The sequence below is a fragment of the Anabrus simplex genome, chromosome 3 (genome assembly GCF_040414725.1).
Source record: "Anabrus simplex isolate iqAnaSimp1 chromosome 3, ASM4041472v1, whole genome shotgun sequence".
Classification (NCBI taxonomy): Eukaryota; Metazoa; Arthropoda; class Insecta; order Orthoptera; family Tettigoniidae; genus Anabrus; species Anabrus simplex.
Window position 1 is genome coordinate 131914040 of NC_090267.1, and position 26011 is coordinate 131940050.

Genomic DNA, 26011 nt, shown 5'->3' on the forward strand with positions numbered 1-26011 from the left:
ATTATCTTTGGAATTATGTTGGATCAAGCTTTTTAACTCGTTATTTACAATAAATTCGCCTTTTTGCGTAATTATAGCACAGCAGGAATATACAAGACTGTCACGTTAACCATGTTAACACATTAATGCAATAAAATGTAACAGGTTTTTGGCAGTAGGGCAACATATGAATGATGTAAAACATAGTTTTACTACAATAGACCAAGATATCGAAATTCTCAGCACCCTAAACAAAGGCCCTTTCCTTGATATCACTGAAAACTGTTTTATACACCTTGATCAGTTTTTCAAGGTCTGAGGATATTCCGTGTACACGAAGTATATATATTTTCCAAAGGTTTTGTCTTGAAAGAATATGTTGATTATAGTATTGTAAAATGACGAAATGCTTGTACGAAACCGTACAATGATTTGTGAAAACAAATAATGCATTGTATGGGAAAACTTGTGAAAATGTCTTTAAATATAAGAAGTTCAGTGTTTTAAAAGCCAAGATGAATATTAACAGTGGATGGGAAAACTAATTTTTAGTGGGCACTAAGAAGTTCCTCACCGAGCTCGATAGCTGCAGTCGTTTAAGTGCGGCCAGTATCCAGTATTCAAGAGATAGTAGGTTCGAACCCCACTGTCGGCAGCCCTGAAGATGGTTTTCCGTGGTTCCCCATTTTCACACCAGGCAAATGCTGGGGCTGTACCTTAATTAAGGCCATGGCTGCTTCCTTCCCAGTCCTAGCCCTTTCTTGTCCCATCGTCCCATAAGACGTATCTGTGTCGGTGCGACGTAAAGCCAATAGCAAAAAAAAAAAAAAAGAAGAAGAAGTTCCTCAAAATTGATGACTACTACTTTTGAGAGTTCGAGAACATAGAGGTTCATTTAAACAAACCTATACAGTTGGGGTTTGCAATCTTAGAATTTGCAGAATTAGAAATTTATTCTTTCATATTTCACATTTTGCAAGTATTTGTACACAAGCTGCATCTCTCAAGATCAATCTTTTAACGAGTCATCCCTCAAGATTTTAAGTTGGATCAAGCGTTTTAACTCGTTATTTACCATTAATTCAATGTCTTTTTACGTGATTACAGCTCAGCAGGAATATACAAGACTGTCACGTTACAAATGAACTTCTTCATAAAAAGTGTTGATATTTCTACGTACATCCTTTTGACTGTAAATAACATCTTATATTTGTTATATGTGTGTTTATAATTGTTTATGATTTAGTCCTATTGCCCTGTTCTCTTAATTGGCTGATGATGACACTTTAAATATGTCGAAACCAGTCCCAAAGTTAACATGTTGTAACTTAATATTGGTACAACTTAATAAAAGTGTATTGAAAAGGTGGAACCTCTATACTTTCTTTTCAGTATTGTGATTCTCAGTTCAATACGGAACAATTATGAAGTTTTAAACTTTAAATGCGTGTTACGGCAGGTGTTCGGTTTTCATTTGACTGCCCCTTATACATATACATAATGAAATAGATAGAGAGCAGCAACTTACTGTGTAAGCACTCATTCTGTCCTCCCCTGACAAAAGACTACAGCGAAAAATTTGGACTTATATTTTTCTTTTTCTGTATGTGTTCTACTCATGCATGCGTTCACAGTAAATTTGGTGTATGTGACCAACAGTTCCTAATTTCAGCCAGGTCAGACCTGCAGAGTGTTTGTTCTGTTGGTGAATGTGTAGAGAAAATGCTTTAACTATCGAAAATATACATGACAGCAATATTGTCAATAATTGCTCCAAGCATCCTATTTAAGTAGCTGAAAGATGCAATTTCCAGTCATGCAGCTGTATATGCTGGGTGATAGTAAGGCGGTCAATATGGTGTGTGATTTAGTGATTAGTTAGAGTAAGTGTTGCTGAAAGAGTGCCTATAGAGTTAAACTAAGCCATGCACAGGACAAAAATCAAGCAAAGGAAACAGGTGTTTGGAAAACAAATAAATCAAGCAAATTTCAAAACTAGAATTGTTTTACAAGAAATCAGAGTTTAGAAGTTCGGCCGAGCAACCTGGTACTTACAAGTACTTGTTCTGACTTACTGTATAATATTTTCAATTCAAAAGATACAGATACAGTGAAGAGCATGGACAATTATTTGTCAGTTAATGATGGTGACAATTTGTTTCCTCCCAAAGCCATGTTTATGAGTGTTTGTACTGCAGTTAGTCGTGTAACAAACAGGAGTGGGAAAATAATGACTGCCTCAGCAGAATAAAAAAATATGGGCCTGCCTACATTAGGTCTCTCATACTACATAATTGAATAGAATGGCAGTTGGGCTGTTCTGTGGTTCAAATGGTACACGCAGCTCACCTCCATTGGGGGTGTGCCTGAAAAGAGCTGCACCACCTCGGGATGAGGACACGAGTTTACTTTTTCACTATTGAACAGTATGATCGGAAGCAGATTCTTTCATTCTCTGTTCATTAGTATCATGTGCTTCTACTACTTGGTTATTGACTTGTTTTTCAGTTTTTTCTTTTCTTAATTCTCTTGTCAGTAATATCTATTTAATGCTGAACCTTATTTATAACCATGTATATTTTATTATTTCAGGTTATTCCCAGTGAAAACTCAGATAGAGTTCTTGTATTCTTCAAAATCTGTCCTGATGTAATAACACAGGAAAACATCCATAGAAATATATTTGTTTCTTCAATGGTGGACTCACCATTGTCTGCACTTTATCATGCTCTTGAGAGAGTTTATGCTCCAGCTCTATTGAAGGTATTGTAAGAAATTCATTGTTTACTTTTTTAAATTTAAGAGTTAAAAGCCTTGGTGGGCTTGAACAATTTAAATATAGTGTCAGAAATGGGATAACCAACACACCCAGAAGGAAGAATGATAGAGAATTGAAATTTGGTTTGGAATTTGAAACTCTACAAAAGAATTATTATTTTCAATATTAATGTAATATGACATCAATGTTGCCAGGCCCATTGAGAGAAAAATCCCTTCATATATCCAACTCGACTCATACTATGGTTGTTTTCACATCATGGTGTTTAATCTTTACCCCTACCTGCGTCCAGGTCGATGAAAAGGATTCCCAGCCAGCTTCTCAGGGAATGTCATAGTTCGGTTCAATTTAACATGGGATCCGAGAAAAAGACTACCTGACGTGTCGAACACTATATCATCAATCTCATTCTTGCTGACGGACGTATCCATCCAACACACCTTGGCAATAACATCCAACTCGTAGATGCGAAAACTTATTTCTAGCTATCCTATCCTATCATAATCCTTAAAAATAATACACCAAGTTAATCATTACTTCTAACTATTTATTAAACATAATGATTCGGGAAAAAAAATAGGAAGAGAAAAATATTGTTCTGTACAAATTGTTTTCTTTGATTAAATAAGCAACCACTGAACTGCTGATTCTTCATTTGTACAACTAGCTTATGTATCTTACATTCTACTTGCTTCATATCCATAATTGAAATAAAGGAGAATGGCAACTGGACCACGTCTGCATGGACAAATACCACCACAAAGAGATCTATAACGTCAAAGTCCTCCGAGGAATAGACACAGGTTCAGATCGCTACGTAGTTAAAATTAAAATTAAACTCACTCCCCAGAGGAGACAACAAAAGCAAACCCTTAAAACTAAAAGAAAAATAGATCCTACCCAGCTAATCAACAACAAAAATTACCAGAAAGCAACTGAAAAAATAAAAATCACAGACAAACTTGAAGACTTAGTACACAACCTTAAACAAATTGCAGAAGACCTAGCTCCAATTAAACCACGTAAAAAACACCAATGGTGGAACAGTGAATGTGATGAAACAGTGGAGAAAAGACATCAGGCATGGCTATTACATCAGTCCCAAAAGACAGAAATATCCTATCAAAAGCTAGTAAAACAGAGAAAAGAAACTACCCAAGTCTTAAGAAGAATAAAAAGACAACATCATAAGGACACCCTGCAGTTAATTGAAGAACAGTTCAGTAAACCTAAATCAAGGGACTACTACAAAACCTTCAGAAAGCAGCTCCAAAAATATGAACCCCCGACCCTACTGATGAAGGATGAAGATGGTAAGCTGGCCCATAACAATAAAGACAATGCAGAAATTCTGGCTAAACATTTCAACAAGCTTTTAAATTGTGAGGAACCTACAGAACTCCTTCATTTGGACACCAACACCCCGATAAAAACATCACCAGAAAACATCAATCCCCCCACAATAAAGGAAGTCTACCAAGCTCTGAATAAATTAAAAATCTACAAAGCGCCAGGAGAAGATCAGACCTTTGCGGAAATCTGGAAATATGCAGGAACCTCAGCAAAAGTTGCCCTCCATCAACAACTTGTCTCTATCTGGATTAAAGAAGAACTACCAGAACACTGGACAACAGCCCTCATTCATCCTCTGCACAAAAAAGGGGACAAAACCGACCCTAATAACTACAGGGGAATCTCTCTCCTAGACATAACATACAAAATATTTTCAATAATCATCCTTAATAGGATAAGTTTACAACTTGAGAAAGAACTAGGAGAATATCAAGGAGGTTTCAGACCCTGGAGGAGCTGTCCTGATCAGATCATGAGTCTTAAGTTGATAATGGACTATAACAGGAGAAGAAACAGAGATATGGTGATAACATTTGTAGATTTCAAGAAAGCTTATGATTGCATCCATAGAGAATCTCTGTTTAAAATTTTAAGACACCTCGGACTACACCCCAAATTAATAAACATGATAAAATTGACTCTCACCAATACCAAGTCAAAAGTGAAGTTTAGGGGTGAAACATCAGAGACATTTGAAATTAAAACTGGACTACGGCAGGGAGATGGGCTCTCACCATTATTTAACTGTGCTCTAGAAATGGTAATGAGGGAATGGTTTAGAAAATGTCCCCCCAAAATAAAGATTGGCCGAAAAATCAAAACAAATTGCCTGGGTTTTGCTGACGATTTAGCATTACTAGCAGTGGACATAAAAGAAGCAAAAACCCAGATATCAGAACTTCAAAACATTGCAAATAAAATTGGCCTCAAAATATAATTTGAAAAAACAGAAATTATGCCCCAAAAACCAACACAGCTAAAAGAAGTCACCATAAATGGTAATAAAATCAAAATAGTAACTCAGTTTAAATATCTTGGAGAAGTAATAACACATAACTTAAATGAAAAAATCTCAATCCAAGTAAGAACAAATAGATTAGCTAAAGCACAAAAATTAACATGGGATATCTACAAAAAGAAATGTCTATCAATAAATACAAAAATAAAACACTACAACACAGTTATAAAACCGGAAGCTACATATGCAGCAGAAACACTCTTTTACCTGAATAAACAATCAAAGACTGACAGACTTCAGAAAATTGAAAGGAGGATTGGAAGAACCTGTATCAACAAAAAATATCAGAAAGATGGACAGTGGCGGTTAATACCTAACAAAGTCGTGTACAAAGAGCTAGAACCCATTACAGATACTATGCGTAAGAGGAGACTGGGATTCTTTGGACATATCATGAGGATGCAGGACTCGAGACTTCTGAAACAACTAGTACAACACAATCTCGTCTCAAAAAATACCACAACAGGATGTAAATGGATCAGAGAAGTAAGAGAGGATCTGAAGGAAATAGGCCTTACAACAGAAGACACCAAAAATAAGATAAAATTGAATACAAAACTCAAGAATACAAACCTCCGCTTTACCCTTACACAAAACAAACCAACAACACGCACATTTTCAACTGAGGAAAGGGCACGAAGATCGGAGCGTCTGAAGAAGTACTGGGAGGACCGCAAAGCCCGAACAATCCCTTCAAAGAGACCTGAACGACGGACTGACTAAAGTGATTATGTGGTCATAAAAGAAGAAGAAGAATTGAAATAAGGCCATTTCTTCTTTAATATGCTTTCTTATAAGTTAAACTGGTCAATTATCGTCTACATCTAGCAATTCTCATCATTCTAAACCTATTTTTCTTGTTCATTCATGGTCTACTCCTCTAACTGAAAAATGGAGTTTAGCATCATATTTAACCAATATTATGTCCTTTAATATCATCAGTACAACGTCCTACCTAAGGTATTGCCTACTTAGATTGAACAATCTAAATTGTTTTTATCTGAAATTTCTATCTGAATTTTAATTTTTAAAATTTTATTGATAAATAGGGTTCCAGAGAGCAAGAGCTCTGTCAGGAGGAACAATACATAGATAATCACAACAGTAGCAGATTAACGCGTAAGGTCTAAAAGTGAAAGAGTAATAATAGTGGTTTTACATATGCTTTGCGTATCACTACTTTGAGTATCACTATTTACCTAATAGAGAGTATTATATTAAGTAAGTGGATTATTATCAAAGTAAAAATACAAGAGGAACAATGTTTTGACTTTTAAGGTGTCTTTGGAAATAACAGGTACTTCTTAAGCTTATTACGAAATGGCACAGTTTTTGAGATGATTGCTATATTGTCAGGAACGCTGTTAAATTCAGATATTAGTAAGTGTTGCACTCCCTTAGTGTATAATTTTGATGAACATGTAATTAATTTTTTTGCCTTGTCTTATATGAATGGATGTCAGTGACTTTAGGAAATTCAGAGTTGGTGAACATTTTATTATGCAAGACTTTATGAATAAGAAGTGATGCATTTAATGAGTTTAATTTCTTAAGAGGTAATATATTTGTTTCAGAGTACATTTTATTTCGAGAATGGAATCCATACGTAAATCTAATAACCCTGTTTTGTAAGACCTCCAAAGTATTTAAGTTATTTTGGGTTGCTTTGCCCCAAGTGAAACACAAGTATGAAAGTCAAGATTGTATCATTGTGAAATAAATTAGATGAAGGGTGTCAATTGTTAGTAGGTACTTAATCCTGCCAATGATACCAACCAAGAGAGAGATTTTATTTTTTTACGTTTAATATATGAGGTGTCCATGAGAAAGCGCTATCAATTATTAGTCCAAGATATTTAATTTCTTTAACCCATTGCAACTTTGTCGTGCCAAATAATATATTTGTAGTTGCATTTAGGTCATTTTGTGATTTATGGAACATCATATGGGCAGTTTTTGTGTAATTGGCTGTTAGAAGATTTTTTTCTCAGCCATTCATCTAAGATATGACAGTCATGCTGGATATCTGCAACTATTTCATCTTCAGAATTTGATGAATAGAACAGTGAAGTATCATCTGCCAGAAGTGATATTTTACCCTTAAAAGAACCCAGGGCTGTGTCATTAATATATATGAGAAACAAAATTGGACCGAGCTCGATAGCTGCAGTCGCTTATGTGCAGCCAGTATCCAGTATTCGGGAGATAGTGGGTTCGAACCCCACTGTCGGCAGCCCTGAAGATGGTTTTCCGTGGTTTCCCATTTTCACACCAGGCAAATGCTGGGGCTGTACCTTAATTAAGGCCATGGCCACTTCCTTCTCAGTCCTAGCCCTTTCCACTCCCATTGTCACTGTAAGACATATCTGTGTCGGTGCGACGTAAAGCCAATAGCAAAAAAAAAAAAAAAAGGACCCAATATGGAACCTTGTGGTACACCAAGGGAGATCTTTTGTGGTTCACTTTTATTCATGCCAGTCTGAACATATTGTTGTCAATTTGAACGAAATTCTTAAACCAGAGCAGTGAGGGACCTCGGAAGCAAGAAGAAGAAAGTGGTTGATTAGTGAATTGTTCAAACTCAGTCTGGTAGGGTATATTGTGTTACAGTTTCTAAGGCCGTAGATCTGCATGAACATTTTACTTTCATTAGTTAATACTGTATTTGAGAGTAAATTTATATTGAAGTCACCAACAACAATTATATTTCTATGATTTATTTTGTTTAGTATTATTTCTGTGTCATCACATAGCTGTGTTCAGTTTGAAGTGAATGGATTGTAAACAGCCATAATAATATAACTGCACCCTGACTTAGAAATGTCCAAAACCAGAATATTATGATGCTTTTGGACATTATAGATGATATTACATTGCCACGATTTGTTTTTAGCGTAAAATGATTCTCTCCCACCCATAAGTGATTTTTCAGAAGGAATTCTAAATGAATGAAATGCTTCATAACCTGTGATATTGTAGAAGTTAGACTCATCACCATTTACAGACAACCATGTTTCAACAACAACTATAAAATTGATATTCTGAATTAACTCTATGTGATCAGCAATCATCTCTAACTTACCATTTCATATGCTACGAGAATTGAGATACATTATTCTCAAGGATGGAGCAATTGTTCCAAGTGAGGTAACCAAGCCTCTATACTGAAAGTATGAGTTCCATTGTCTTTCTGTCATTAGTGTAGTTTAAAAGAAGAGGAAAAAAAAACAAAAAACAAACATAAAACATAAAAAAGAAACTGTGAAGACTGACAGCTCATTTAGGCCTAGATGCTGCAAGCCTAATCAATTTTTCAATATCGTCTTCACATTTTATTGTAAACACTTCAAGGGAGGTGGCAGAGATTTTTGCCAGAATCCTCCCTTGTCTCACAAATGCACGTTCAATTCCCTTTGTCCTAGCATCACGAGCCTTCTTGAAGAGAGATTAATTGTAGGGTATAAGGTGTTCGTTCAAGTATATATTCACTTCATTTCTTGCATTCCTAGTAGACAAACAGCTTGTGAGATTCTTGTTCATTAAAATTTAATGTCGCAAGGAACTGAAAAGTTCGTACTTCTTGTTAACCAAGAGATGATGATAATGCATAGGTACATATTCCGGCCTCAGTATCAAGGTTACCCATTGAAATCATCACTAGGCATGACCGGGCAGGTTTGCCTTCAGAATAAGATATTGGATGAATTTCCTGTTACCGGGCGAGTTCGCTGTGCGGTTAGGTGCGTACAGCTGTGAGCTTGCACCTGGGAGATGGTGGGTTTGAGCCCCACTGTTGGCAGGCCTGAAGATGGTTTTCCGTGGTTTCCCGTTTTCATACCAGGCAAATGATGGGACTGTACCTTAATTAAAGACACGGCCAATTCCTTCCCACTCCTAGGCCTTTCCTATCCCATCGTCGCCATAAGACCTAGCTGTGTCAGTGCGACGTAAAACCAGTCATAAAAGAACCTGAAACCAGGCTGTGTGCTTACTCCAACACTTTTTGTATTATATTTGGCTGCCATGCTATATGAGTCACCTTGAACAACCCAAGTGTGGAGGTCAGGTATTGTTTTGATAGAGGGCTTTTCAACCTAGCTAGACTTAGCTCCCGGAGGCTCACCCAGGTCACAGAGATAACCAAAATGTTGTATGCAAATGATTCTGGATCACCTACACTCATGCCAGAGGAATTGCAACAGTCAGTTAACTGCTACAAGACTGCATGTGATCATTTTGTTTGCACCATTAACATTCAAAAGACCAAGGTCCTGGCACAACCTTCACCAGGCACAACCCTTCCACTTTTCAACATCTCCATTTCAGATCCTCCACTGGAGCAGGTAGACCATTTTTTGTACCTGAGTAGTATCATCGCTGTGTGTTGTAGTTGTGAGCTTTTGGGCGAGTATCACATCGGATGTTCACGAATAAAGACCTGACCATGGACATGAAACTCACAGTGTACCATGCTGTTGTCATCACAGCAATGCTGTATGGTTGTGAAACTTGGACTCTTTACCAACATGGCTTGAAAAAGTTTGAGCGCTTCCACCAACAAAAACTTCGATTCATCCTTAGAATTAAAAGGGAAGACCATGTTACCAACATTGCTGTTTTTGAAGAAAAAGTGCATGCCAAGGGTATAGAATTGTCCATCATCGGTCGTCAGCTTAGATGGAGTGGTCATATTTCCTCGCCAAATCCTGTGTCGCGAACTTTGTTCTGGCACCAGACAATGTGGAGCCCCTGTCAGGCACTGCAAGGATCAGCTGAAGCACACTGTGAAGGTGATAGGTCTCAATCTACAAACCTGGGACATGTTTCCTCAAGACTGTTCAATTTGGTACCAGACCATCCCTGTTGCTGTCAATCTGTTTGAAGGGGAATGATGCAGGAGTGAAGAGGCCAGGAGACATGCATGAAAACTCTGTCCAGTACAACCACGCCCTCCTCCAACAATTCTGTGCAGTCTGTGTAGATGCTTGTTCTATGGTAGAATTGGTCAGATCTAATCAGTCATTGAAAGTACATTTACAGACAGACATTAATTTATTGGAAGAAGATAGTTACTCAGAAACGACTTAAGCTGACAAGTACCAAATGAAATATTTATGCTGTTAATTACTGCAATTAAGTCCATCATTAAGCGGATGGAAAGTTAATTAATTGTCCAGATAGGTTTGTAAATTTAAATGGCAGGAGTGAAAGGCCAGAAGACAAGCATGAAAACTCTGTCCAGTACAACCACGCCCTCCTCCAACAGTTCTGTGCAATCTAGACGCTTGTTCCATGGTAGGATTGGTCAGATCTAATCAGTCATCAAAAGTACATCTACAGACAGAAATTAATTTATTGGAAGAAATAGTTATTCGGAAACGAATTAAGCCAAACGAGTATCATGATATATTTATGCTGTTAATTACTGAAATTAAGTCCATCATTAAGCAGATGGAAAGTTAATTGTCCAGATAGGTTTGTAAATTTAAATGCATTTAAAAGTTACATCATTGGTACCAGCATTCCCATAGAAAGTCTTTGTTGTTTTGTGAAAATTTTGTGCAGTTAGATGTGGTAACTTTTGCAATGAAATTCCACAAATATATTATTTGCTTGTTTTTAATTGTTTAAATTTAGGATGATAAGTGGAGTCAGGAATGTGATCCTAAGCTTCAAGACTTGATTGTCCAGTTGGAATCTGGACTCAGAAGTATGCTGCATAAAACAGATCCTCTTTCTTACCAGAATGTCAAAAGAAATGAAAATGTGTTGGGTAAGTATTTCTGTTCATGTTTCATGTATAGGCCTAATATTTTATGTTCTTGTTTACTTTTCTGATGTATTGTGTTAAATTGAAATGTTTTCTCAGTCTTTCCTGCAGACGTAAATTTCACAAGTCTACATTTAATTCCCCTGAGGCCGATATAAGTATTTGTATCACATGACTAATTTTCTTAAATATATTTTGGAAATCAGTGTAACATTATACCAAACAGAACTTGTTTTATTTGTGGTATTGACACTTGTTTTGTCTTTAGTTTCCACAAGAGGCCAGCACTGCAGGCTCAGATTTTCAGTATTCCTGTAGCCATCTCATATGTTTTGCAATTGTACTTTTGATCTTCGATCCCTTATTTAATCTAGTTTCCTCCTGATAAATTCAAGGGAAGAAACAAGTCACAAAAAGACAGGGAAGAAGATGCATTTCTTGGATTGACAATCTGAAAAATTGGTTCAACTGTTGTACTAGTTGTACTGTTATGTGCTGCAAAATCTAAAGCAAGAATCTCTGTGATGGGAGCCAACCTTCTGGAAAAAAAAATAAAATTAAAAAAAATAGAAATAAAATATTATAATAATAATAATAATAATAATAATAATAATAATAATAATAATAATAATAATAATAATAATAATAATAATAATAATAATCCCGTGTGGGGATTTACCGGTTACCACCATCGGGCGCGTCCCATTGGAATTGGGGAAGCTCGCTGGCTCTGCCGCCAGCAGAGTCAGAGGGTAGCAGGGAAATAAAATATCACCGTGAAAAAAAAAACTGGTCCCTTGCCAGGGTTACGGCGAAGACTGGTAAATGACCAGAAGCCAGAAAACATCTTGAGGCAACCTCTAGGGCTAACAACCCTAGTTGTAAAAGGATGGGTACCCGTCCAAAGCAAAGTCAAGTCAAAAAGCATGATGGCACAACATTTCAAGAAACATACCCCAGGGGGTAAATCTTCGGATAAATCCCTCGTCGTGTATGCCACGGCGCACGAGTCTCGTTCGGATTCTGGGAGAGACTCGACATCATGCAAGAGACGAGTCGGAATGTCTCGGTGTGCCCCGAAGGGTCAAAAACTCAGGCCAAAATCTAAAACCTTTCTAGCAACTTTCTACATAAATTCACTTACACAAACTGGCAAGCTGAAAACCCTCACCAAAGCTCTTCACGAAAATCAGATATCCATAATGGCCCTACAGGAAACAAGGTATCCAGATGAAGAGATTTTTGAATCCGAAGGCTACCGATTTTTCAAGAGCAAAGCGCAAAGAGGAATCCTCAATGGAGCTGTGATGCTTGGAACCGCGTTTGCTGTTAGAACCAAGATCCTTAAATCGGTTGCAAATTTCGAACCTGTGAATGACAGATTGTCTATACTCACAATTAAATGCGCGAACAAAACCTACGCCGTAGTTAATGCACATGCTCCTACAAACAATAAGAACAAGTCTGATCCAGACGAAGTTGATAATTTCTGGGACCTACTGGATGAAAAATTAAACAAAATTCCCAAACACCATGTCAAGCTTCTTTTGGGTGACTTCAATGCCCAACTAGGTCGTGAACAGAAGTACAAGAAAGTTATAGGAAATTACCCTGCTCACAAAAGAACCAATCCCAACGGCAAAAGACTGGTGTCCATTTGCGAAAATCACAACCTGCAGGTCATGTCGACCCACTTTCGTCATCTACCCAGAAAGCAAATGACTTGGCGTTCTCCCGTCCAAGCTCTCGGAGAGTTCCAAATTGATCATGTTGCAATCTCCAGGAGAAACAGCCCTGAGATTATGAATGTGAAGGTAAAGAAAGGCATCAGTGTGGCCTTAGATCATTATATGTCTCTTATCAAATTCAAACCAATTCCCGCAAACACAAGGAAGACAACCAAACAGATCACACGCTTCGACAACGATAAACTTCGGCAAAGGGTCGAGGAGTTCCAGGAGAAGGCTAGACCAAATGACTGTGACTTTAACAATGCCAAAAGTCTCCTTGTTGAGGCTGTCAAAGACGTTGCAGAAATCAAGAGAAGCAAAAAGCATGCCTGGTGGAATGGTACCTGCGAATCAGTCCTCCAAGAAAGACTCAATGCATGGAAACAGTACTACTCTACGAAATCAGAAAATGATTGGGAAACCTACAAAACCCAACGTGCCCAAGCAGCTAGGGTGTTCAGAACTGAGAAACGTAAATACGAAAAATCTCTCATTGAAAAGATAGAACAAAACTTTAGGAAGAATGAAAGCAGAGAGTACTACAGAGCCTTCAAACGCAAACTCACTGGCTATAAACCACCATCTCTATGCTTTGAGCGAAAGGACGACACACTGGCTACGTCAAATGAAGGAAATTGCAGCATTCTGGCAGATTACTTCAAGAATTTACTTAATTGCTCTAAACCGCAAAGCGCCATTGAGACCAAGGAACCCTTACTCAGGTACCCAGATTCCAGACCACTCGACAGAGATGAAATCAAGCGCCACATTGCCTGTCTCAAAAATAACAAAGCGCCGGGTGAAGACTCAGTAGTAGCAGAACTATGGAAATATGAATCGCTTGATAACATGCAAAAGCTAATAGAAGAAATTTGGAACAAGGAGACCCTACCCGAAGATTGGAAAATAGCTTTGATCCATCCACTACACATAAAAGGCAGCATGAAGAACATCAACAACTACAGAGCAATATCTTTGCTACCCGTGACTTACAAAATTCTATCACTTGCCATCCTGGAGCGTTTGGAAGCACAAGTCGAACATCAAATAGGTGAATACCAAGGAGGGTTCAGAAAAGGTCGCTCAACAGCTGAACAGATCCAAACTCTCAAAACAATCATCAGATATTATACACTAAGGTCCAAGCAGTATGTGTCTGTCTTTGTGGACTTTAAGAAAGCGTATGACTCCATTGACCGGGAAGTCCTGCTCAACATCTTAAATGAATTTGGAGTTGATTTGAAACTGCTGGCATTAATTAGAGCCACCCTGACCGATACAAAATCCAAGGTGAAGTTCCACGGATGTCTCTCGCATTCCTTTGACATCAAAACTGGAGTCCAACAAGGTGATGGGCTATCCCCGATACTCTTCAACTGTGTTCTTGAAAAGATCATCAAAACCTGGCGGGTGAGATTACAGAAAACCAACTACAGTCCATTGAGAATAGGAACCAAATCCAAGGGGATCACAACAGACTGCTTAGCATTTGCCGATGATATTGCTGTTCTCTCAAACGACATAGAAACCGCTAGAGCTCAAGTTGAAATTTTAAAGGAAATTGCCGAACAAACTGGTTTGCAGATATCGTTTGAGAAAACTGAAGTAATGACTAACATCAAAGAGGCTCCACCAAAACTCCATACAAAATACGGGGACATCACCCGAGTAGACAAATTCAAATACCTGGGTGAGATCATCATGAAAAATGGACTGGACAAAGAAGCACTTCAGGAGCGAGTACGCAAACTGGAAATAGCCTACCAAACATCCCGCACAATCTACAACAAAAAATGCCTTTCCCAAAACACCAAGATACGTCACTATGAAACAGTTCTGAAGCCAGTAGTTCTATATGCAGCCGAAACCCTGTCTCTAAATGCCAACAAAGGACTCCTTGAAGAACTGGAGAAAAGAGAACGCAAAATTGTGAGAGGAATCTTGGGATCAAAGTACAAAAATGGAATCCATCCAAAGAGATCCAACAAGGAAGTCTACAGCAAAATAAGAAAATTACCGACACAATCAGAAAAAGACGGGCACTATTTTACGGTCATCTGAAAAGAATGGACGGAAAAAAGTTAACTAAAGAAATCTTTCACTTTTTTGATTCAAAGCCCAAAACCACAATTCCCTGGTTTAGAAATACCAAAGAAGACCTGCAAATGCTACATATCTCAGCTGAAGACGCCCTTAACAGAGATCTCTTCCGCAAGAAAATATTGACGAATGGGCTAAACCGAGACGAGCAACCGAAGAGAAGACACGGTGCCCCTTGGAGAGAGGAGCGTAAGCAGGCCCACTCACAAAGAATGAGGGAAATTTAAGCTCTAAAGAAGGCCAAGTTCAGTGTCAAATGCAACAAGACTTAACGTGGTCCTTGATGGCCCCAGCGAATTATATATTATAATAATAATAATAATAATAATAATAATAATAATAATAATAATAATAATAATAATAATAATTATCTTGATGTTCAAATTCAGCTTCAGAAATGTTCTTTGTTTTTTCTCCAGACCTTCAAAAGATTAAAAATAAATGTAATAAAAGACAGAATGGTGAAATTGAGCTAACAAATTTGATCATTAGTAATCTATTAATTTGTTTTTGTGATGCAAGAAATACCATTATAGTGTAGTTCTCAAATTCTTGTAAAACTCTCTTCTATCTGTTATTGTCAGCCCGGCCTCAGCTTTTTAGGCTGACTGTGAAGTGCAGTTTGTGCTTTGCTCATGTGCTCAAGATCAAATTTGAATATAATTGGTTGGCATTTTCTGCTATCTGCCATACATTGAAGAGGAAGTCCTATCAAAAAGGTGGATCCAACAGGTAAGGTGACAACAACTTCTAAGCCTCTGATGTTAGAGGAAAAGAAGTTGGCAGCAGCAGAATGCAACTATGTTCAACTAACCCAATGCCATCAGTGTAAATTTCATTGAATCTTCATTATCATCTACTATGTGCAGGCACTTTCAATTCACATCATTTAATGTGCTTGTGTGTCAGTTTTGACATTTGACATTTTGTTCAACTCTACTTTGTGATAGCTAAACCAGAATGCTATTGCTGAGTTTTAAGTAACTTTGTCCCATAAACACTGAATTCAAAGATCTTTTAAATGCCAAAATTGTATGGCTTGAAGCATTGAATGGATTGTCTGCCGTTTAATAGTTTGACAGCTTCTGCCAGGTTTGAACCAATGATTTTGGGATCTTGAAGTCAACACTACCGTCGATCCTCAGAAGGAACATGGAACATGAAAATAAGCACAGAAGGAGAAAAGGGACATAGTATGTTGGATATAATACAGTTCGGCTTGGTTATTTTGAAGCTGAAGGGACAAAAAATTCAAATTATTCAAGAGTTCATATTAGACAAATGTTAAAGTATTAATTACGAGGTTTTTTTTTTTTTTTTAAGTAAGTAAGCCTGCGCGCTACCTCCCGGCATCTTTTGCGAACAGCAGATGTCAGTTACAGCTGTTTAGCTAACCTGTACGCTGAACTGTGCATCTTTAAAATGTTCAAGATTATTGAATCGCCCGCTGTGTGTGCGATAAAGTCTATAATACGTTTTTTGAGTGCAAGAGACATTCATCATCAGCTTTGTGAGGTGTATGGTGATAATGCAATGAGCGAAATTGGCCGTAGCCGTGAAAATGTTCATGTGGAAGAATGCTCAGGTCAACCATCTGTGATCGCAGAAGATTTGGTGACTGCAATTGACATGAAAATTCATGAGGATAGCAGATTTATGATAACTGCTCTCAGTGGATTTTCCTCAAGTGTCTAGGTCCCTGATGTGCAGTTCAGAACAAAAGACACAGCTTGTTGACAAAGGGAATTTCACTCCTTCACGATAACGCAAGGCCACACACTGCTGTCCAGACTCGGGAACTGATTGACTCTTTTAGGTGTGAAGTTTTAGATCACCCACCATATAACCCTGACCTTGCTCTGAGTGATTTCCACCTTTTCTGGCAGCTGAAATGTCATCTTAGTGGGAAGTGCCGTGAAATCTTGCCTGTCAGAGCAGGCATAAACTTCTTTGAAGAGGGATTTCAAAACTTAGTTTTAAGGTATGACAAGTGCCTAAATAAAGAAGGCAACTATGTAGAAAAATAAAGAAACGTATGCAAAACCTAAAAATAAATGTGGTTTGAAAATAAAACTGTTATCTGCTGGGTGGAACATATTATCTCATTTCTTTTTGTTGCTGGGTATAGTTCTATGATCGCTTTATAGATGTCAACAGGTTCCTGACTTGCCGCGCCACACTACGCCCCAATTTTTCCTTGCATTTTCTTCCGTACATAATTGCTAAGCATGCTAGTTTGGATGATGAAACTATTCATCAGCTCACTGATTCAGATGACGAATTGCATGACAGAGGATAATACAAGTGGTGAAACTCACAGAGCTTGCTCAAGGTCACGTGTGTTTGGTGTTTGGTACTTGTCCCGCCAGTCACAGCTTACTGTCTGTCGCATCAACTATTTATTGCTAAGTCATTGCTGTCTGTGTGGTTTAAATAGACTCATTGATGAAAAATTATTTTGAATATCATCTTACAATTCTTTTTGTAACATCATGTAGTGTACAGTACTTTACTTTTCACTGTTTCTTTTGCTATATTGTTATAAGACAAATTCATATAGTGTAATAATAATGTACTTCATTACAACAGTGGCATTGTTTTATTGTCCGACTCGTTGGCTGAATGGTCAGCTTACTGGCCTTCGGTTCAGAGGGTCCCGGGTTCGATTCCCGGGCGAGTCGAGGATTTTAACCTTCATTGGTTAATTCCAATGGCTCAGGGGCTGGGTGTTTGTGCTGTCCCCAACATCCCTGCAACTCACACACCTCACATAACACTATTCTCCACCACAATAACACGCAGTTACCTACCCATGGCAGTTGCCGCCCACTCTCATCGGAGGGTCTGCCTTACAAGGGCTGCACTCAGCTAGAAATAGCCACACGAAATTATTATTATTATTATTATTATTATTATTATTATTATTATTATTATTTTATTGGTTGTTACTTAGTGTCAGACGTAGTATCATAGCGTAGTTGCAAGAAGTCAAATCAAATATTGAAATACGGTTTGAATTACCAAATGCAAATGAAAAGAAATCACTTTTTCTTTTGTGAAAATCAAATGATCATTAATATGTCTCTCGCTCATGGCCGTCCATCAACGGCTGCTCATTTCAGATGACCACCAGTCATAAGACATAGTCTGCATGGTTGCTAGGTAACATTGTCTGACCATTGATCCATACCTTACATTACAGCCTGCACAGTTGCTAGGTTACACTACCGTCACACATTTTGTGACACTAACTTTCATAACGCAAATTTTCAGATGACTACCAGCCATAAGATATATTTATGTCAAAACGGGCGGAATTAGATAACTCATCTTCTGCAAAGGCACACATGCATAATGGGCGGGATGAGTTCCTTTACCATTCGCGGAAGTGTCATGGACGTGACAAGAAAACTCATCACCAACATCATGATAATGCGTGTGTTAAATTAACTCATTTTCAGTCAAATATATTCCCCGCTACGAATGTTAATTTCTCAGTGAAAATTCCCCGGTTAACAGGTTAGGTCTGACTTCAACACGGGCAGAGCCGTGGGAACACTACTAGTTAGTAATAAAGGTATAATCCTTATTCTTTGTTATAGATAGTCTACCTGACTTTCAGTAAAGATGGTAGAGCACTGGCCTGTTGAGCTCTAGTTGGCGAGTTCAATCCTGGCTCAGTCCGGTGGTATATGAAAATGCTTGGGAAGGAAATGCGAATGACAGAAAGCATGACCAACAAATGGCAAATAAGTTAATATGGGAAGGACAGCTGATTCAGAAAGTGATGGAACCATCCAGAGGGAAAAATATCCTGGATGTAGTGCTGATAAAACCAGATGAGCTCCATAGGGAAACTGAAGTAATAGATGGTATTAGTGTTCATGAAGCTGTTTTTGTGGTAGTTAAAAATAAATGTGATAGAAAGGAAGGTCTTAAAAGTAGGACTATTAGGCAGTACCATATGGCTGATAAAGCACGCATGAGGCAGTTTCTAAAAAGTAAATATGATCGGTGGAAAACGGTAAATAAAAATGTAAACAGACTCTGGGATGGGTTTAAAGAAATTGTTGAGGAATGCGAAAACAGGTTTTTACCTTTAAGGGTGGTAAGGAATGGTAAAGACCCACCTTATTATAATAGAGAAATAAAGAGACTAAGAAGGAGGTGCAGACTGGAAAGAAACAGAGTTAGAAATGGCTGTGGGAGTAAGGAGAAATTGAAGGAACTTACTAGAAAATTAATCTAGCAAAGAAGGCAGCTAAGGATAAGATGATGGCAAGCATAATTGGCAGTCATACAAATTTTAGTGAAAAATGGAAGGGTATGTGTAGGTATTTTAAGGCAGAAACAGGATCCAAGAAGGACATTCCAGGAATAATTAATGAACAAGGGGACTGTGTATGTGAGGATCTTCAAAAGGCAGAAGTATTCAGTCAGCAGGATGTAAAGATTGTTGGTTACAAGGATAATGTCGAGATAGAGGAGGAGACTAAGGCCAAAGAAGTAATAACATTTACATATGATAACAATGACATTTACAATAAGTTACAAAAGTTGAAAACTAGAAAATCGGCTGGAATTGATCAGATTTCTGGGGATATACTAAAGACAATGGGTTGGGTTATAGTACCATATCTGAAGTACTTATTTGATTATTGTTTGGTCGGAGGAGCTATACCAGATGAATGGAGAGTTGCTATAGTAGCCCCTGTGTATAAAGGAAAGGGTGATAGACATAAAGCTGAAAATTATAGGCCAGTAAGTTTGACATGCATTGTATGTAAGCTTTGGGAAGGCATTCTTTCTGATTATATTAGACATGTTTGTGAAATTAATAACTGGTTCGATAGAAGGCAATTCGGTTTTAGGAAAGGTTATTCCACTGAAGCTCAACTTGTAGGATTCCAGCAAGATATAGCAGATATCTTGGATTCTGGAGGTCAAATGGACTGTATCGCGATTGACCTGTCTAAAGCATTTGATAGGGTGGATCATGGGAGACTACTGGCAAAAATGAGTGCAATTGGACTAGACAAAAGAGTGACTGAATGGGTTGCTATATTTCTAGAAAATAGATCTCAGAGAGTTAGAGTAGGTGAAACTTTATCTGACCATGTAATATTAAGAGGGGAATTCCTCAAGGCAGTATTATCGGACCTTTATGTTTTCTTATATATATAAATGATATGAGTAAGGGAGTGGAATCGGAGGTAAGACTTTTTGCGGATGATGTTATTCTCTATAGAGTGATAAATAAGTTACAAGATTGTGAGCAACTGCAACGTGACCTGGAAAATGTTGTGAGATGGACGGCAGGCAATGGTATGTTGATAAACGGTGTTAAAAGTCAGGTTGTGAGTTTCACAAATAGGAGAAGTCCTCTCAGTTTTAATTACTGCGTTGATGGGTTGAAAGTTCCTTTTGGGGATCATTGTAAGTATCTAGGTGTTAAAATAAGGAAAGATCTTCATTGGGGTAATCACATAAATATGATTGTAAATAAAGGGTACCGATCTCTGCACATGGTTATGAGGGTGTTTAGGGGTTGTAGTAAGGAAGTAAAGGAGAGGGCATATAAGTCTCTGGTAAGACCCCAACTAGAGTATGGTTCCAGTGTATGGGACTCTCACCAGGATTAACTGATTCATGAACTGGAAAAAATCCAAAGAAAAGCAACTCGATTTGTTCTGGGTGATTTCCGACCAATGAGTAGCGTTACAAAAATGTTGCAAAGTTTGGGTTGGGAAGAATTGAGAGAAAGAAGAAGAGCTGCTCGACTAAGTGGTATGTAAAATAATATATTATTATTGGTCCACCTTTTCAATACAAAATGAAAATTACATAGGGACTAGTTTCGACCTAGTAATAGGTCATCATCAGCCTGAAGTAAGTCAAAGATCGAAGAAAACATAAACAATGTAAACACAAGTACAGTCTCTTTAAAGGTACATACCAAGTGGGAAGTTGAGTAGAGATATATTAAAAATAATAACTCATCCAAATTGACGAAGCACTGAGCGGAATTTATGTAAAGTTCGGTGCGCCGTATATTATAAAAGACCACTGTGCACTAAATGATGCAATAAAGAAGAATAGTAGGTTGAATGCTGGCTTCTTCTTAGCTGTTGTATAATCGAAGAAGATTACGTCGTGTTTTATAAGGTATTGATAGACGTCAAAATACATGGATGTTGGAAGGCTCTTCAGTTTTTTTGAACATGGCAATAGTTGCGTGTGGAGGCTTAGGAAACCAGAGAAGCGTTATATTATGTTAAAAAATAGAGATCCTTAAAAAAGTCCCGTGCGTTGTATAAATTGTGGAAATGGAAATCGAAAAAACTTGGTTCTTAAGCGATAATGTTGTTCATTCAGAGATCGAGCTGTCAGCGGAGTGGAATGACATTAGTAGACGAATAAGTTTGAATGACGTTTATAAAAGTAGGAAAGATCACAATATGAAGATAAAGTTGGAATTCAAGAGGACAAACTGGGGCAAATATTCATTTATAGGAAGGGGAGTTAGGGATTGGAATAACTTACCAAGGGAGACGTTCAATAAATGTCCAATTTCTTTGAAATCATTTAGGAAAAGGCTAGGAAAGCAACAGATAGGGAATCTGCCACCTGGGCGACTGCCCTAAATGCAGATCAGTATTGATTGATTGATTGATTAAATACGCCAGCCTCATGTCGTTAGGTTTGCTGGCATGTAAAAGATCTCCTGCAGGACAAAATTCTGGCACTTCAGTGTCTCCAAAACTGTAAAAGTTGTTTGTGGGACGTAAAACATATTATTATTATTATTATTATTATTATTATTATTATTATTATTATTATTATTATTATTATTATTATTATTATTATTATTATTATTATTATTATTATTATTATTATTATTGTTATTGTTATTATTATTATTATTATTATTATTATTATTATTATTATTATTATTATTATTATTATTATTTTTCAATAAATCATGTTCAAATTTTGATATTTTACAGAAGGTTACAGGTTTCTTACAAAGTCATGTTGTAGGTAAACTTGCATTTGTGCTTTTGAGAAACATAAGTGAATGTTTTTTTACCTCTTCTAGAAACAGTCATGTAGTCAAGCTTTCTGGCTGATATTAATTATCTTATTATATTGCTATTTGTTTATTTTTCTATAGTTTTTAGGAGATGCTGAATACCTGAATTTCCCAGTGAAAAGATTATTTTTGTTTCACCTATCAGTGAAAATAATGACAGGGTTTTCTGGCATTTAAGCATTCCTAAATGCCAGAGAGCTATACTTGGATTAACTCTTGTAATCTTGAGCTAAGCCCGCCTTATGGCTGTGATCGTTAAGGTGTTGAAGTCTATATGGTCTGACACCATGGTTAGCCAGTTCAAGATCTGTTGGTCGAAAAAAATTTCACCATCAGAATGTTGATCAGGAGCATAGAGGAGGTGGTGGTATAGATTTTCTAATCACTAGATTGCTTGCCAAAGAAACTGGATTAAATTCCAAACCTCTCCACTGTGCTCATATATGAGAATGTTGATGGCAATTCGTCCATCGGATGGTGGTGTAAAGCTTTGAGCATACCCCTTGATGTTATTCGACAGGGGTGGGCTAGGTGCCGACACCGGGTTTCACCCTCTCCATACTTCATTATCACCATCATCCCACATCCAGATTTGCATGTCACCTATGGGGCATCAAATAGAAAGACCTGCTCTAGGCGAGCCAAACATGTTCTCGGACACTCCCGGCACTAAAAGCCATACGATAAACAAATAATTTTGAGCTGTATGCTATCATATGGTACGTTAATTCCCGATAATATGATTCGATTTGTCTTTATGCTGATAAATGCATATTTCCTGTAAATTGTAATATCCACTATTTATATTCAAGAAATAAAGCTGACTTAATGTGGAATTGTATGTGTTAAAGAAAACAGAATTAGAGCAGTAACTTACCACATCAAAAGTCCCCTCCACCAACAAAATTTTTAGCAGAAATATTGAACCACTATAGATATTTCTCTCTCTCTCTGTTTTTTTAAATATCTATACCAGCTGTATTCATTTCTGGAAAGTTTCTGCTCCCTATTTGTTTTTTTAACTTGTAGAATAAATTCTAATATAAGTTATTCAATATTACAGTTATTATGAGTCCTGAAGATGAGGTATCTTACTGGTCAACGATGGCGAACAGCACAACGAGAAGAGATCAGCGAGAAAGGAGTACTGCTTTCTATAATGCATTGGAGCCTCTTGGGAAGGATTTCAGGTGAGCCCATTTAGTACATCCATCTTATCTCCAGTGAGGGGATACCTAGCAGAAATGGTAAAGACGTGATCGGTTCACTGGAAGGATGCGGGTTCAGTTCCCCATCAGGAAATTGAGAAATTTAAGAAATGAGATTTCCACTTTTGGAGCGTCACATGGCCTTGAGGTTCACTCAGCCTGCACCAGAAATGAGTACCAGGTTAATTTCTGGGAGCAAAGGTAGCCAAACAAAGGGCTAATAATCCTATCCCACTAACTGCTGAGGTTTGTAATGTGGAAGCCTTTACTTTCACTCCTTCAAGGGCCTTCATGGCCTGTAGGGAGAACGCTTTGCTTATCTCAAGTGTATCATCATCATCATCATCATCATCATCATGTCTGGCTCCATGGCTAAATGGTTAGTGTGCTGGCCTTTGGTCCACAAGGTCCTGGGTTTGATTCCTGTCCAGGTTGGAGATTTTAACCTTCATTGTTTACTTCTGATGGTTCGGGGGGCTGTGTGTGTGCGTGCGTGCATTGGCCAGAATTGTTGAGAACATAAACATTTCAGTGTGTCCCATTTTCTCATCTGTCTTCTTCTACCATCAGCCAGTTTTCTCTTCATCCTAATATGCCTACTCCTTACCTGCTTACAGCCTTTCTTTTAGTCTTTTTCCTTCCATTTTTATATTAAAGTCTGTGTGGAAGTATCTACACGTAAAGCGATCAAGTGCTGGTATTCTAACTTTAGTGCACTTTAACACTAAAACAGGCATTTTAACCGTTAGCCAATTTCAAGGTGATTCCATGCTCGTATTCTTTTATGCATCATGTTATGCTTTTGTGACTTTTAATTTTTTAGGGTTATGCACATTCACGCCAAAAGTTACATCAGCGAATAATAAGGGAATGCCGATATTGTCCGTTATACCTAGGAAGGCCATAAGCGGTCATTTTGGCTACTTCACTTCCTTGATACAGAGAGCTCTATTCTGCTCACTGCTTGCATTCTGTGATACATTTACAAGTGATGCTGTAGGAGTGCATGTTGTAACTAGTATGCTTCTAGCAGTGGTCGCGAGTGGATGAATTAGTACCTGTCTCTTGTGTAGTATAATGCATAATAATGGCTCAGCGGCAAAAGCTTACACCTGTTCAGTTATTAGCAGAACTTAAGAAGCTAGGAGAAGGCATATCAGGTAACAAAGATACATGATCAGATGTTGACATAATTAGTGACAATGAGGATTTCATACCTCAACAGTGTGGTAATATGTTGGAAAGTGACAGTGATTCGGCTAATGAAAATATGCACATGGTGGACTTTGTATCTACAACGGATGTGGTTACTCCTTTAACTAACTATGATGAATTTTGCAGCAGAGGACAATCCCTTAGCAGCAGGCAACCTGTTCAGAGGGGAAGGGAACAAGGTGGGAGAGATCATGAACTGATAAAGCCTCTTTCATTTGCGCCAAGGAATCAGTTATGTGGTAAGGACAAAACAACTATTTGGACTGTTATCGAGAGTAATGGGAACCCTCCTGGAAGGATGACTGCACTGAATGTACTGAAGGAGGCAATAGGGCCTACTTCTCATGCTAAGCGTAACATAGAGACTAATAGCAAGGTTAATGCCTGGTGTTTATTCATTGACACATCCGTGTTGAAACATATAAAGATGTCCAGAGAACAAAGCATGTAGACAGGCAATGGATAACAATTGGTCTATTTCTTTGGAAGAATTAGATGCTGTTATTGTTTTGTTATACACCCGTGGAGCTTATAAACATGCTAGTCTTGCCATAAATCATGTGGTCGTCTCTATGGGGTCCCCCTGTTTTCACTAGCACTTTGGCAAGAAACATGTTAAAGGAAATAATAAGGTATTTGCGCTTTGATCTCCGTAAAACTAGATCCACTCGTTTGCAGACAGATAAATTTGCTTTAGCATCTGGTATTTGGAACAGATTTATTGAGAATTGTTATGCGTGCTATAAAACAGGAGTGAATGTCATTGCCGTTGAGCAACTCTTCTCCAGCAAAGCTCTGTACAGGTTCACGCAGTACGTGGCCAACAAGCTAGATAAATTAGGCATAAAATTCTGGCTACTGATAGATGCCAATTCTAAGTATGTGTGTAATGGGTTTCCTTATTTTGGGAAAGACTAAATGTGACCTGCCAATGAATCACTGCCTGAAAAAGTTGTCATGAAACTTATGGACTCATACTTCAGGAAAGGACGTAACGAGTCCACTGATAACTTTTTTACATCAGTAAAGTTGGCTGGGAAACTGAAAAATGAGAAAACTAGTATTGTTGGAACAATCATTCGAGTGAGGAAGGAAATCCTGGAGTCAATGAAAGCATCACACATGAATCTGTATGAGATTTCTCTACTTCAGAAGGAAGATCACACTACTCTCACAGTACTGGTATATCAAGTAAAATTGAACAAGAATGTGCTTCTTCTAAGCAGCACTCTACATCTGAGCATTCAAGTCAGTTATTATTATTAGCGTATGGCAAGGAAATTATATACATAATATACAATATATACACAATAACAAAAACATTGAATCACTTCAGGCATTAGTGTTATATCTGAATGTCCAACTTTTCAATCCACTGTAGTGCTTCCGCTGTTGGAGATAGGAAGTCTTCCAAACTACCTGGATAAGCCCGCAGTTGACACTCGCTTACAATCTGGGGAATAGTCTGGCGAGGGGCTCCACAGTCACATTCTGGAGATGGTACAAAGTTCCACTTGTAGAAAGAATCCCTGCACCTTCCATGACCTATCCTGATCCTGTTCAGTCTGGACCAAGTTGCATGTGGTAGTTGGGATCCATTTGCAATATTTTCCCCTCTGAAGATGTTATGCAGGGGCACGTTGGGAGAGTTATTCCAGTGGCCTTTCCACTCCTCCAAAGCATTGAAGTTAGTGGACGTCTTCAGAGCAGCATCACAAAGGGGTGGATGTTGTGATTTCAGTCTTTTGAAACTAAGAGCTGGTATG

General features: G+C 37.9%; 1 protein-coding gene across 1 annotated transcript in view; it reads left to right on the top strand.

Moving 5' to 3' along the window:
• Positions 1-26011, top strand: part of btv (beethoven) — a 594436-nt gene that overhangs the window by 37328 nt on the left and 531097 nt on the right. Inside the window, exons 4-6 of the mRNA XM_068226811.1 lie at positions 2572-2742; positions 10767-10902; positions 22886-23012. Of these exons, the coding sequence (XP_068082912.1) occupies positions 2572-2742; positions 10767-10902; positions 22886-23012 (434 nt within the window). The remainder of the gene's footprint in view (positions 1-2571; positions 2743-10766; positions 10903-22885; positions 23013-26011) is intronic.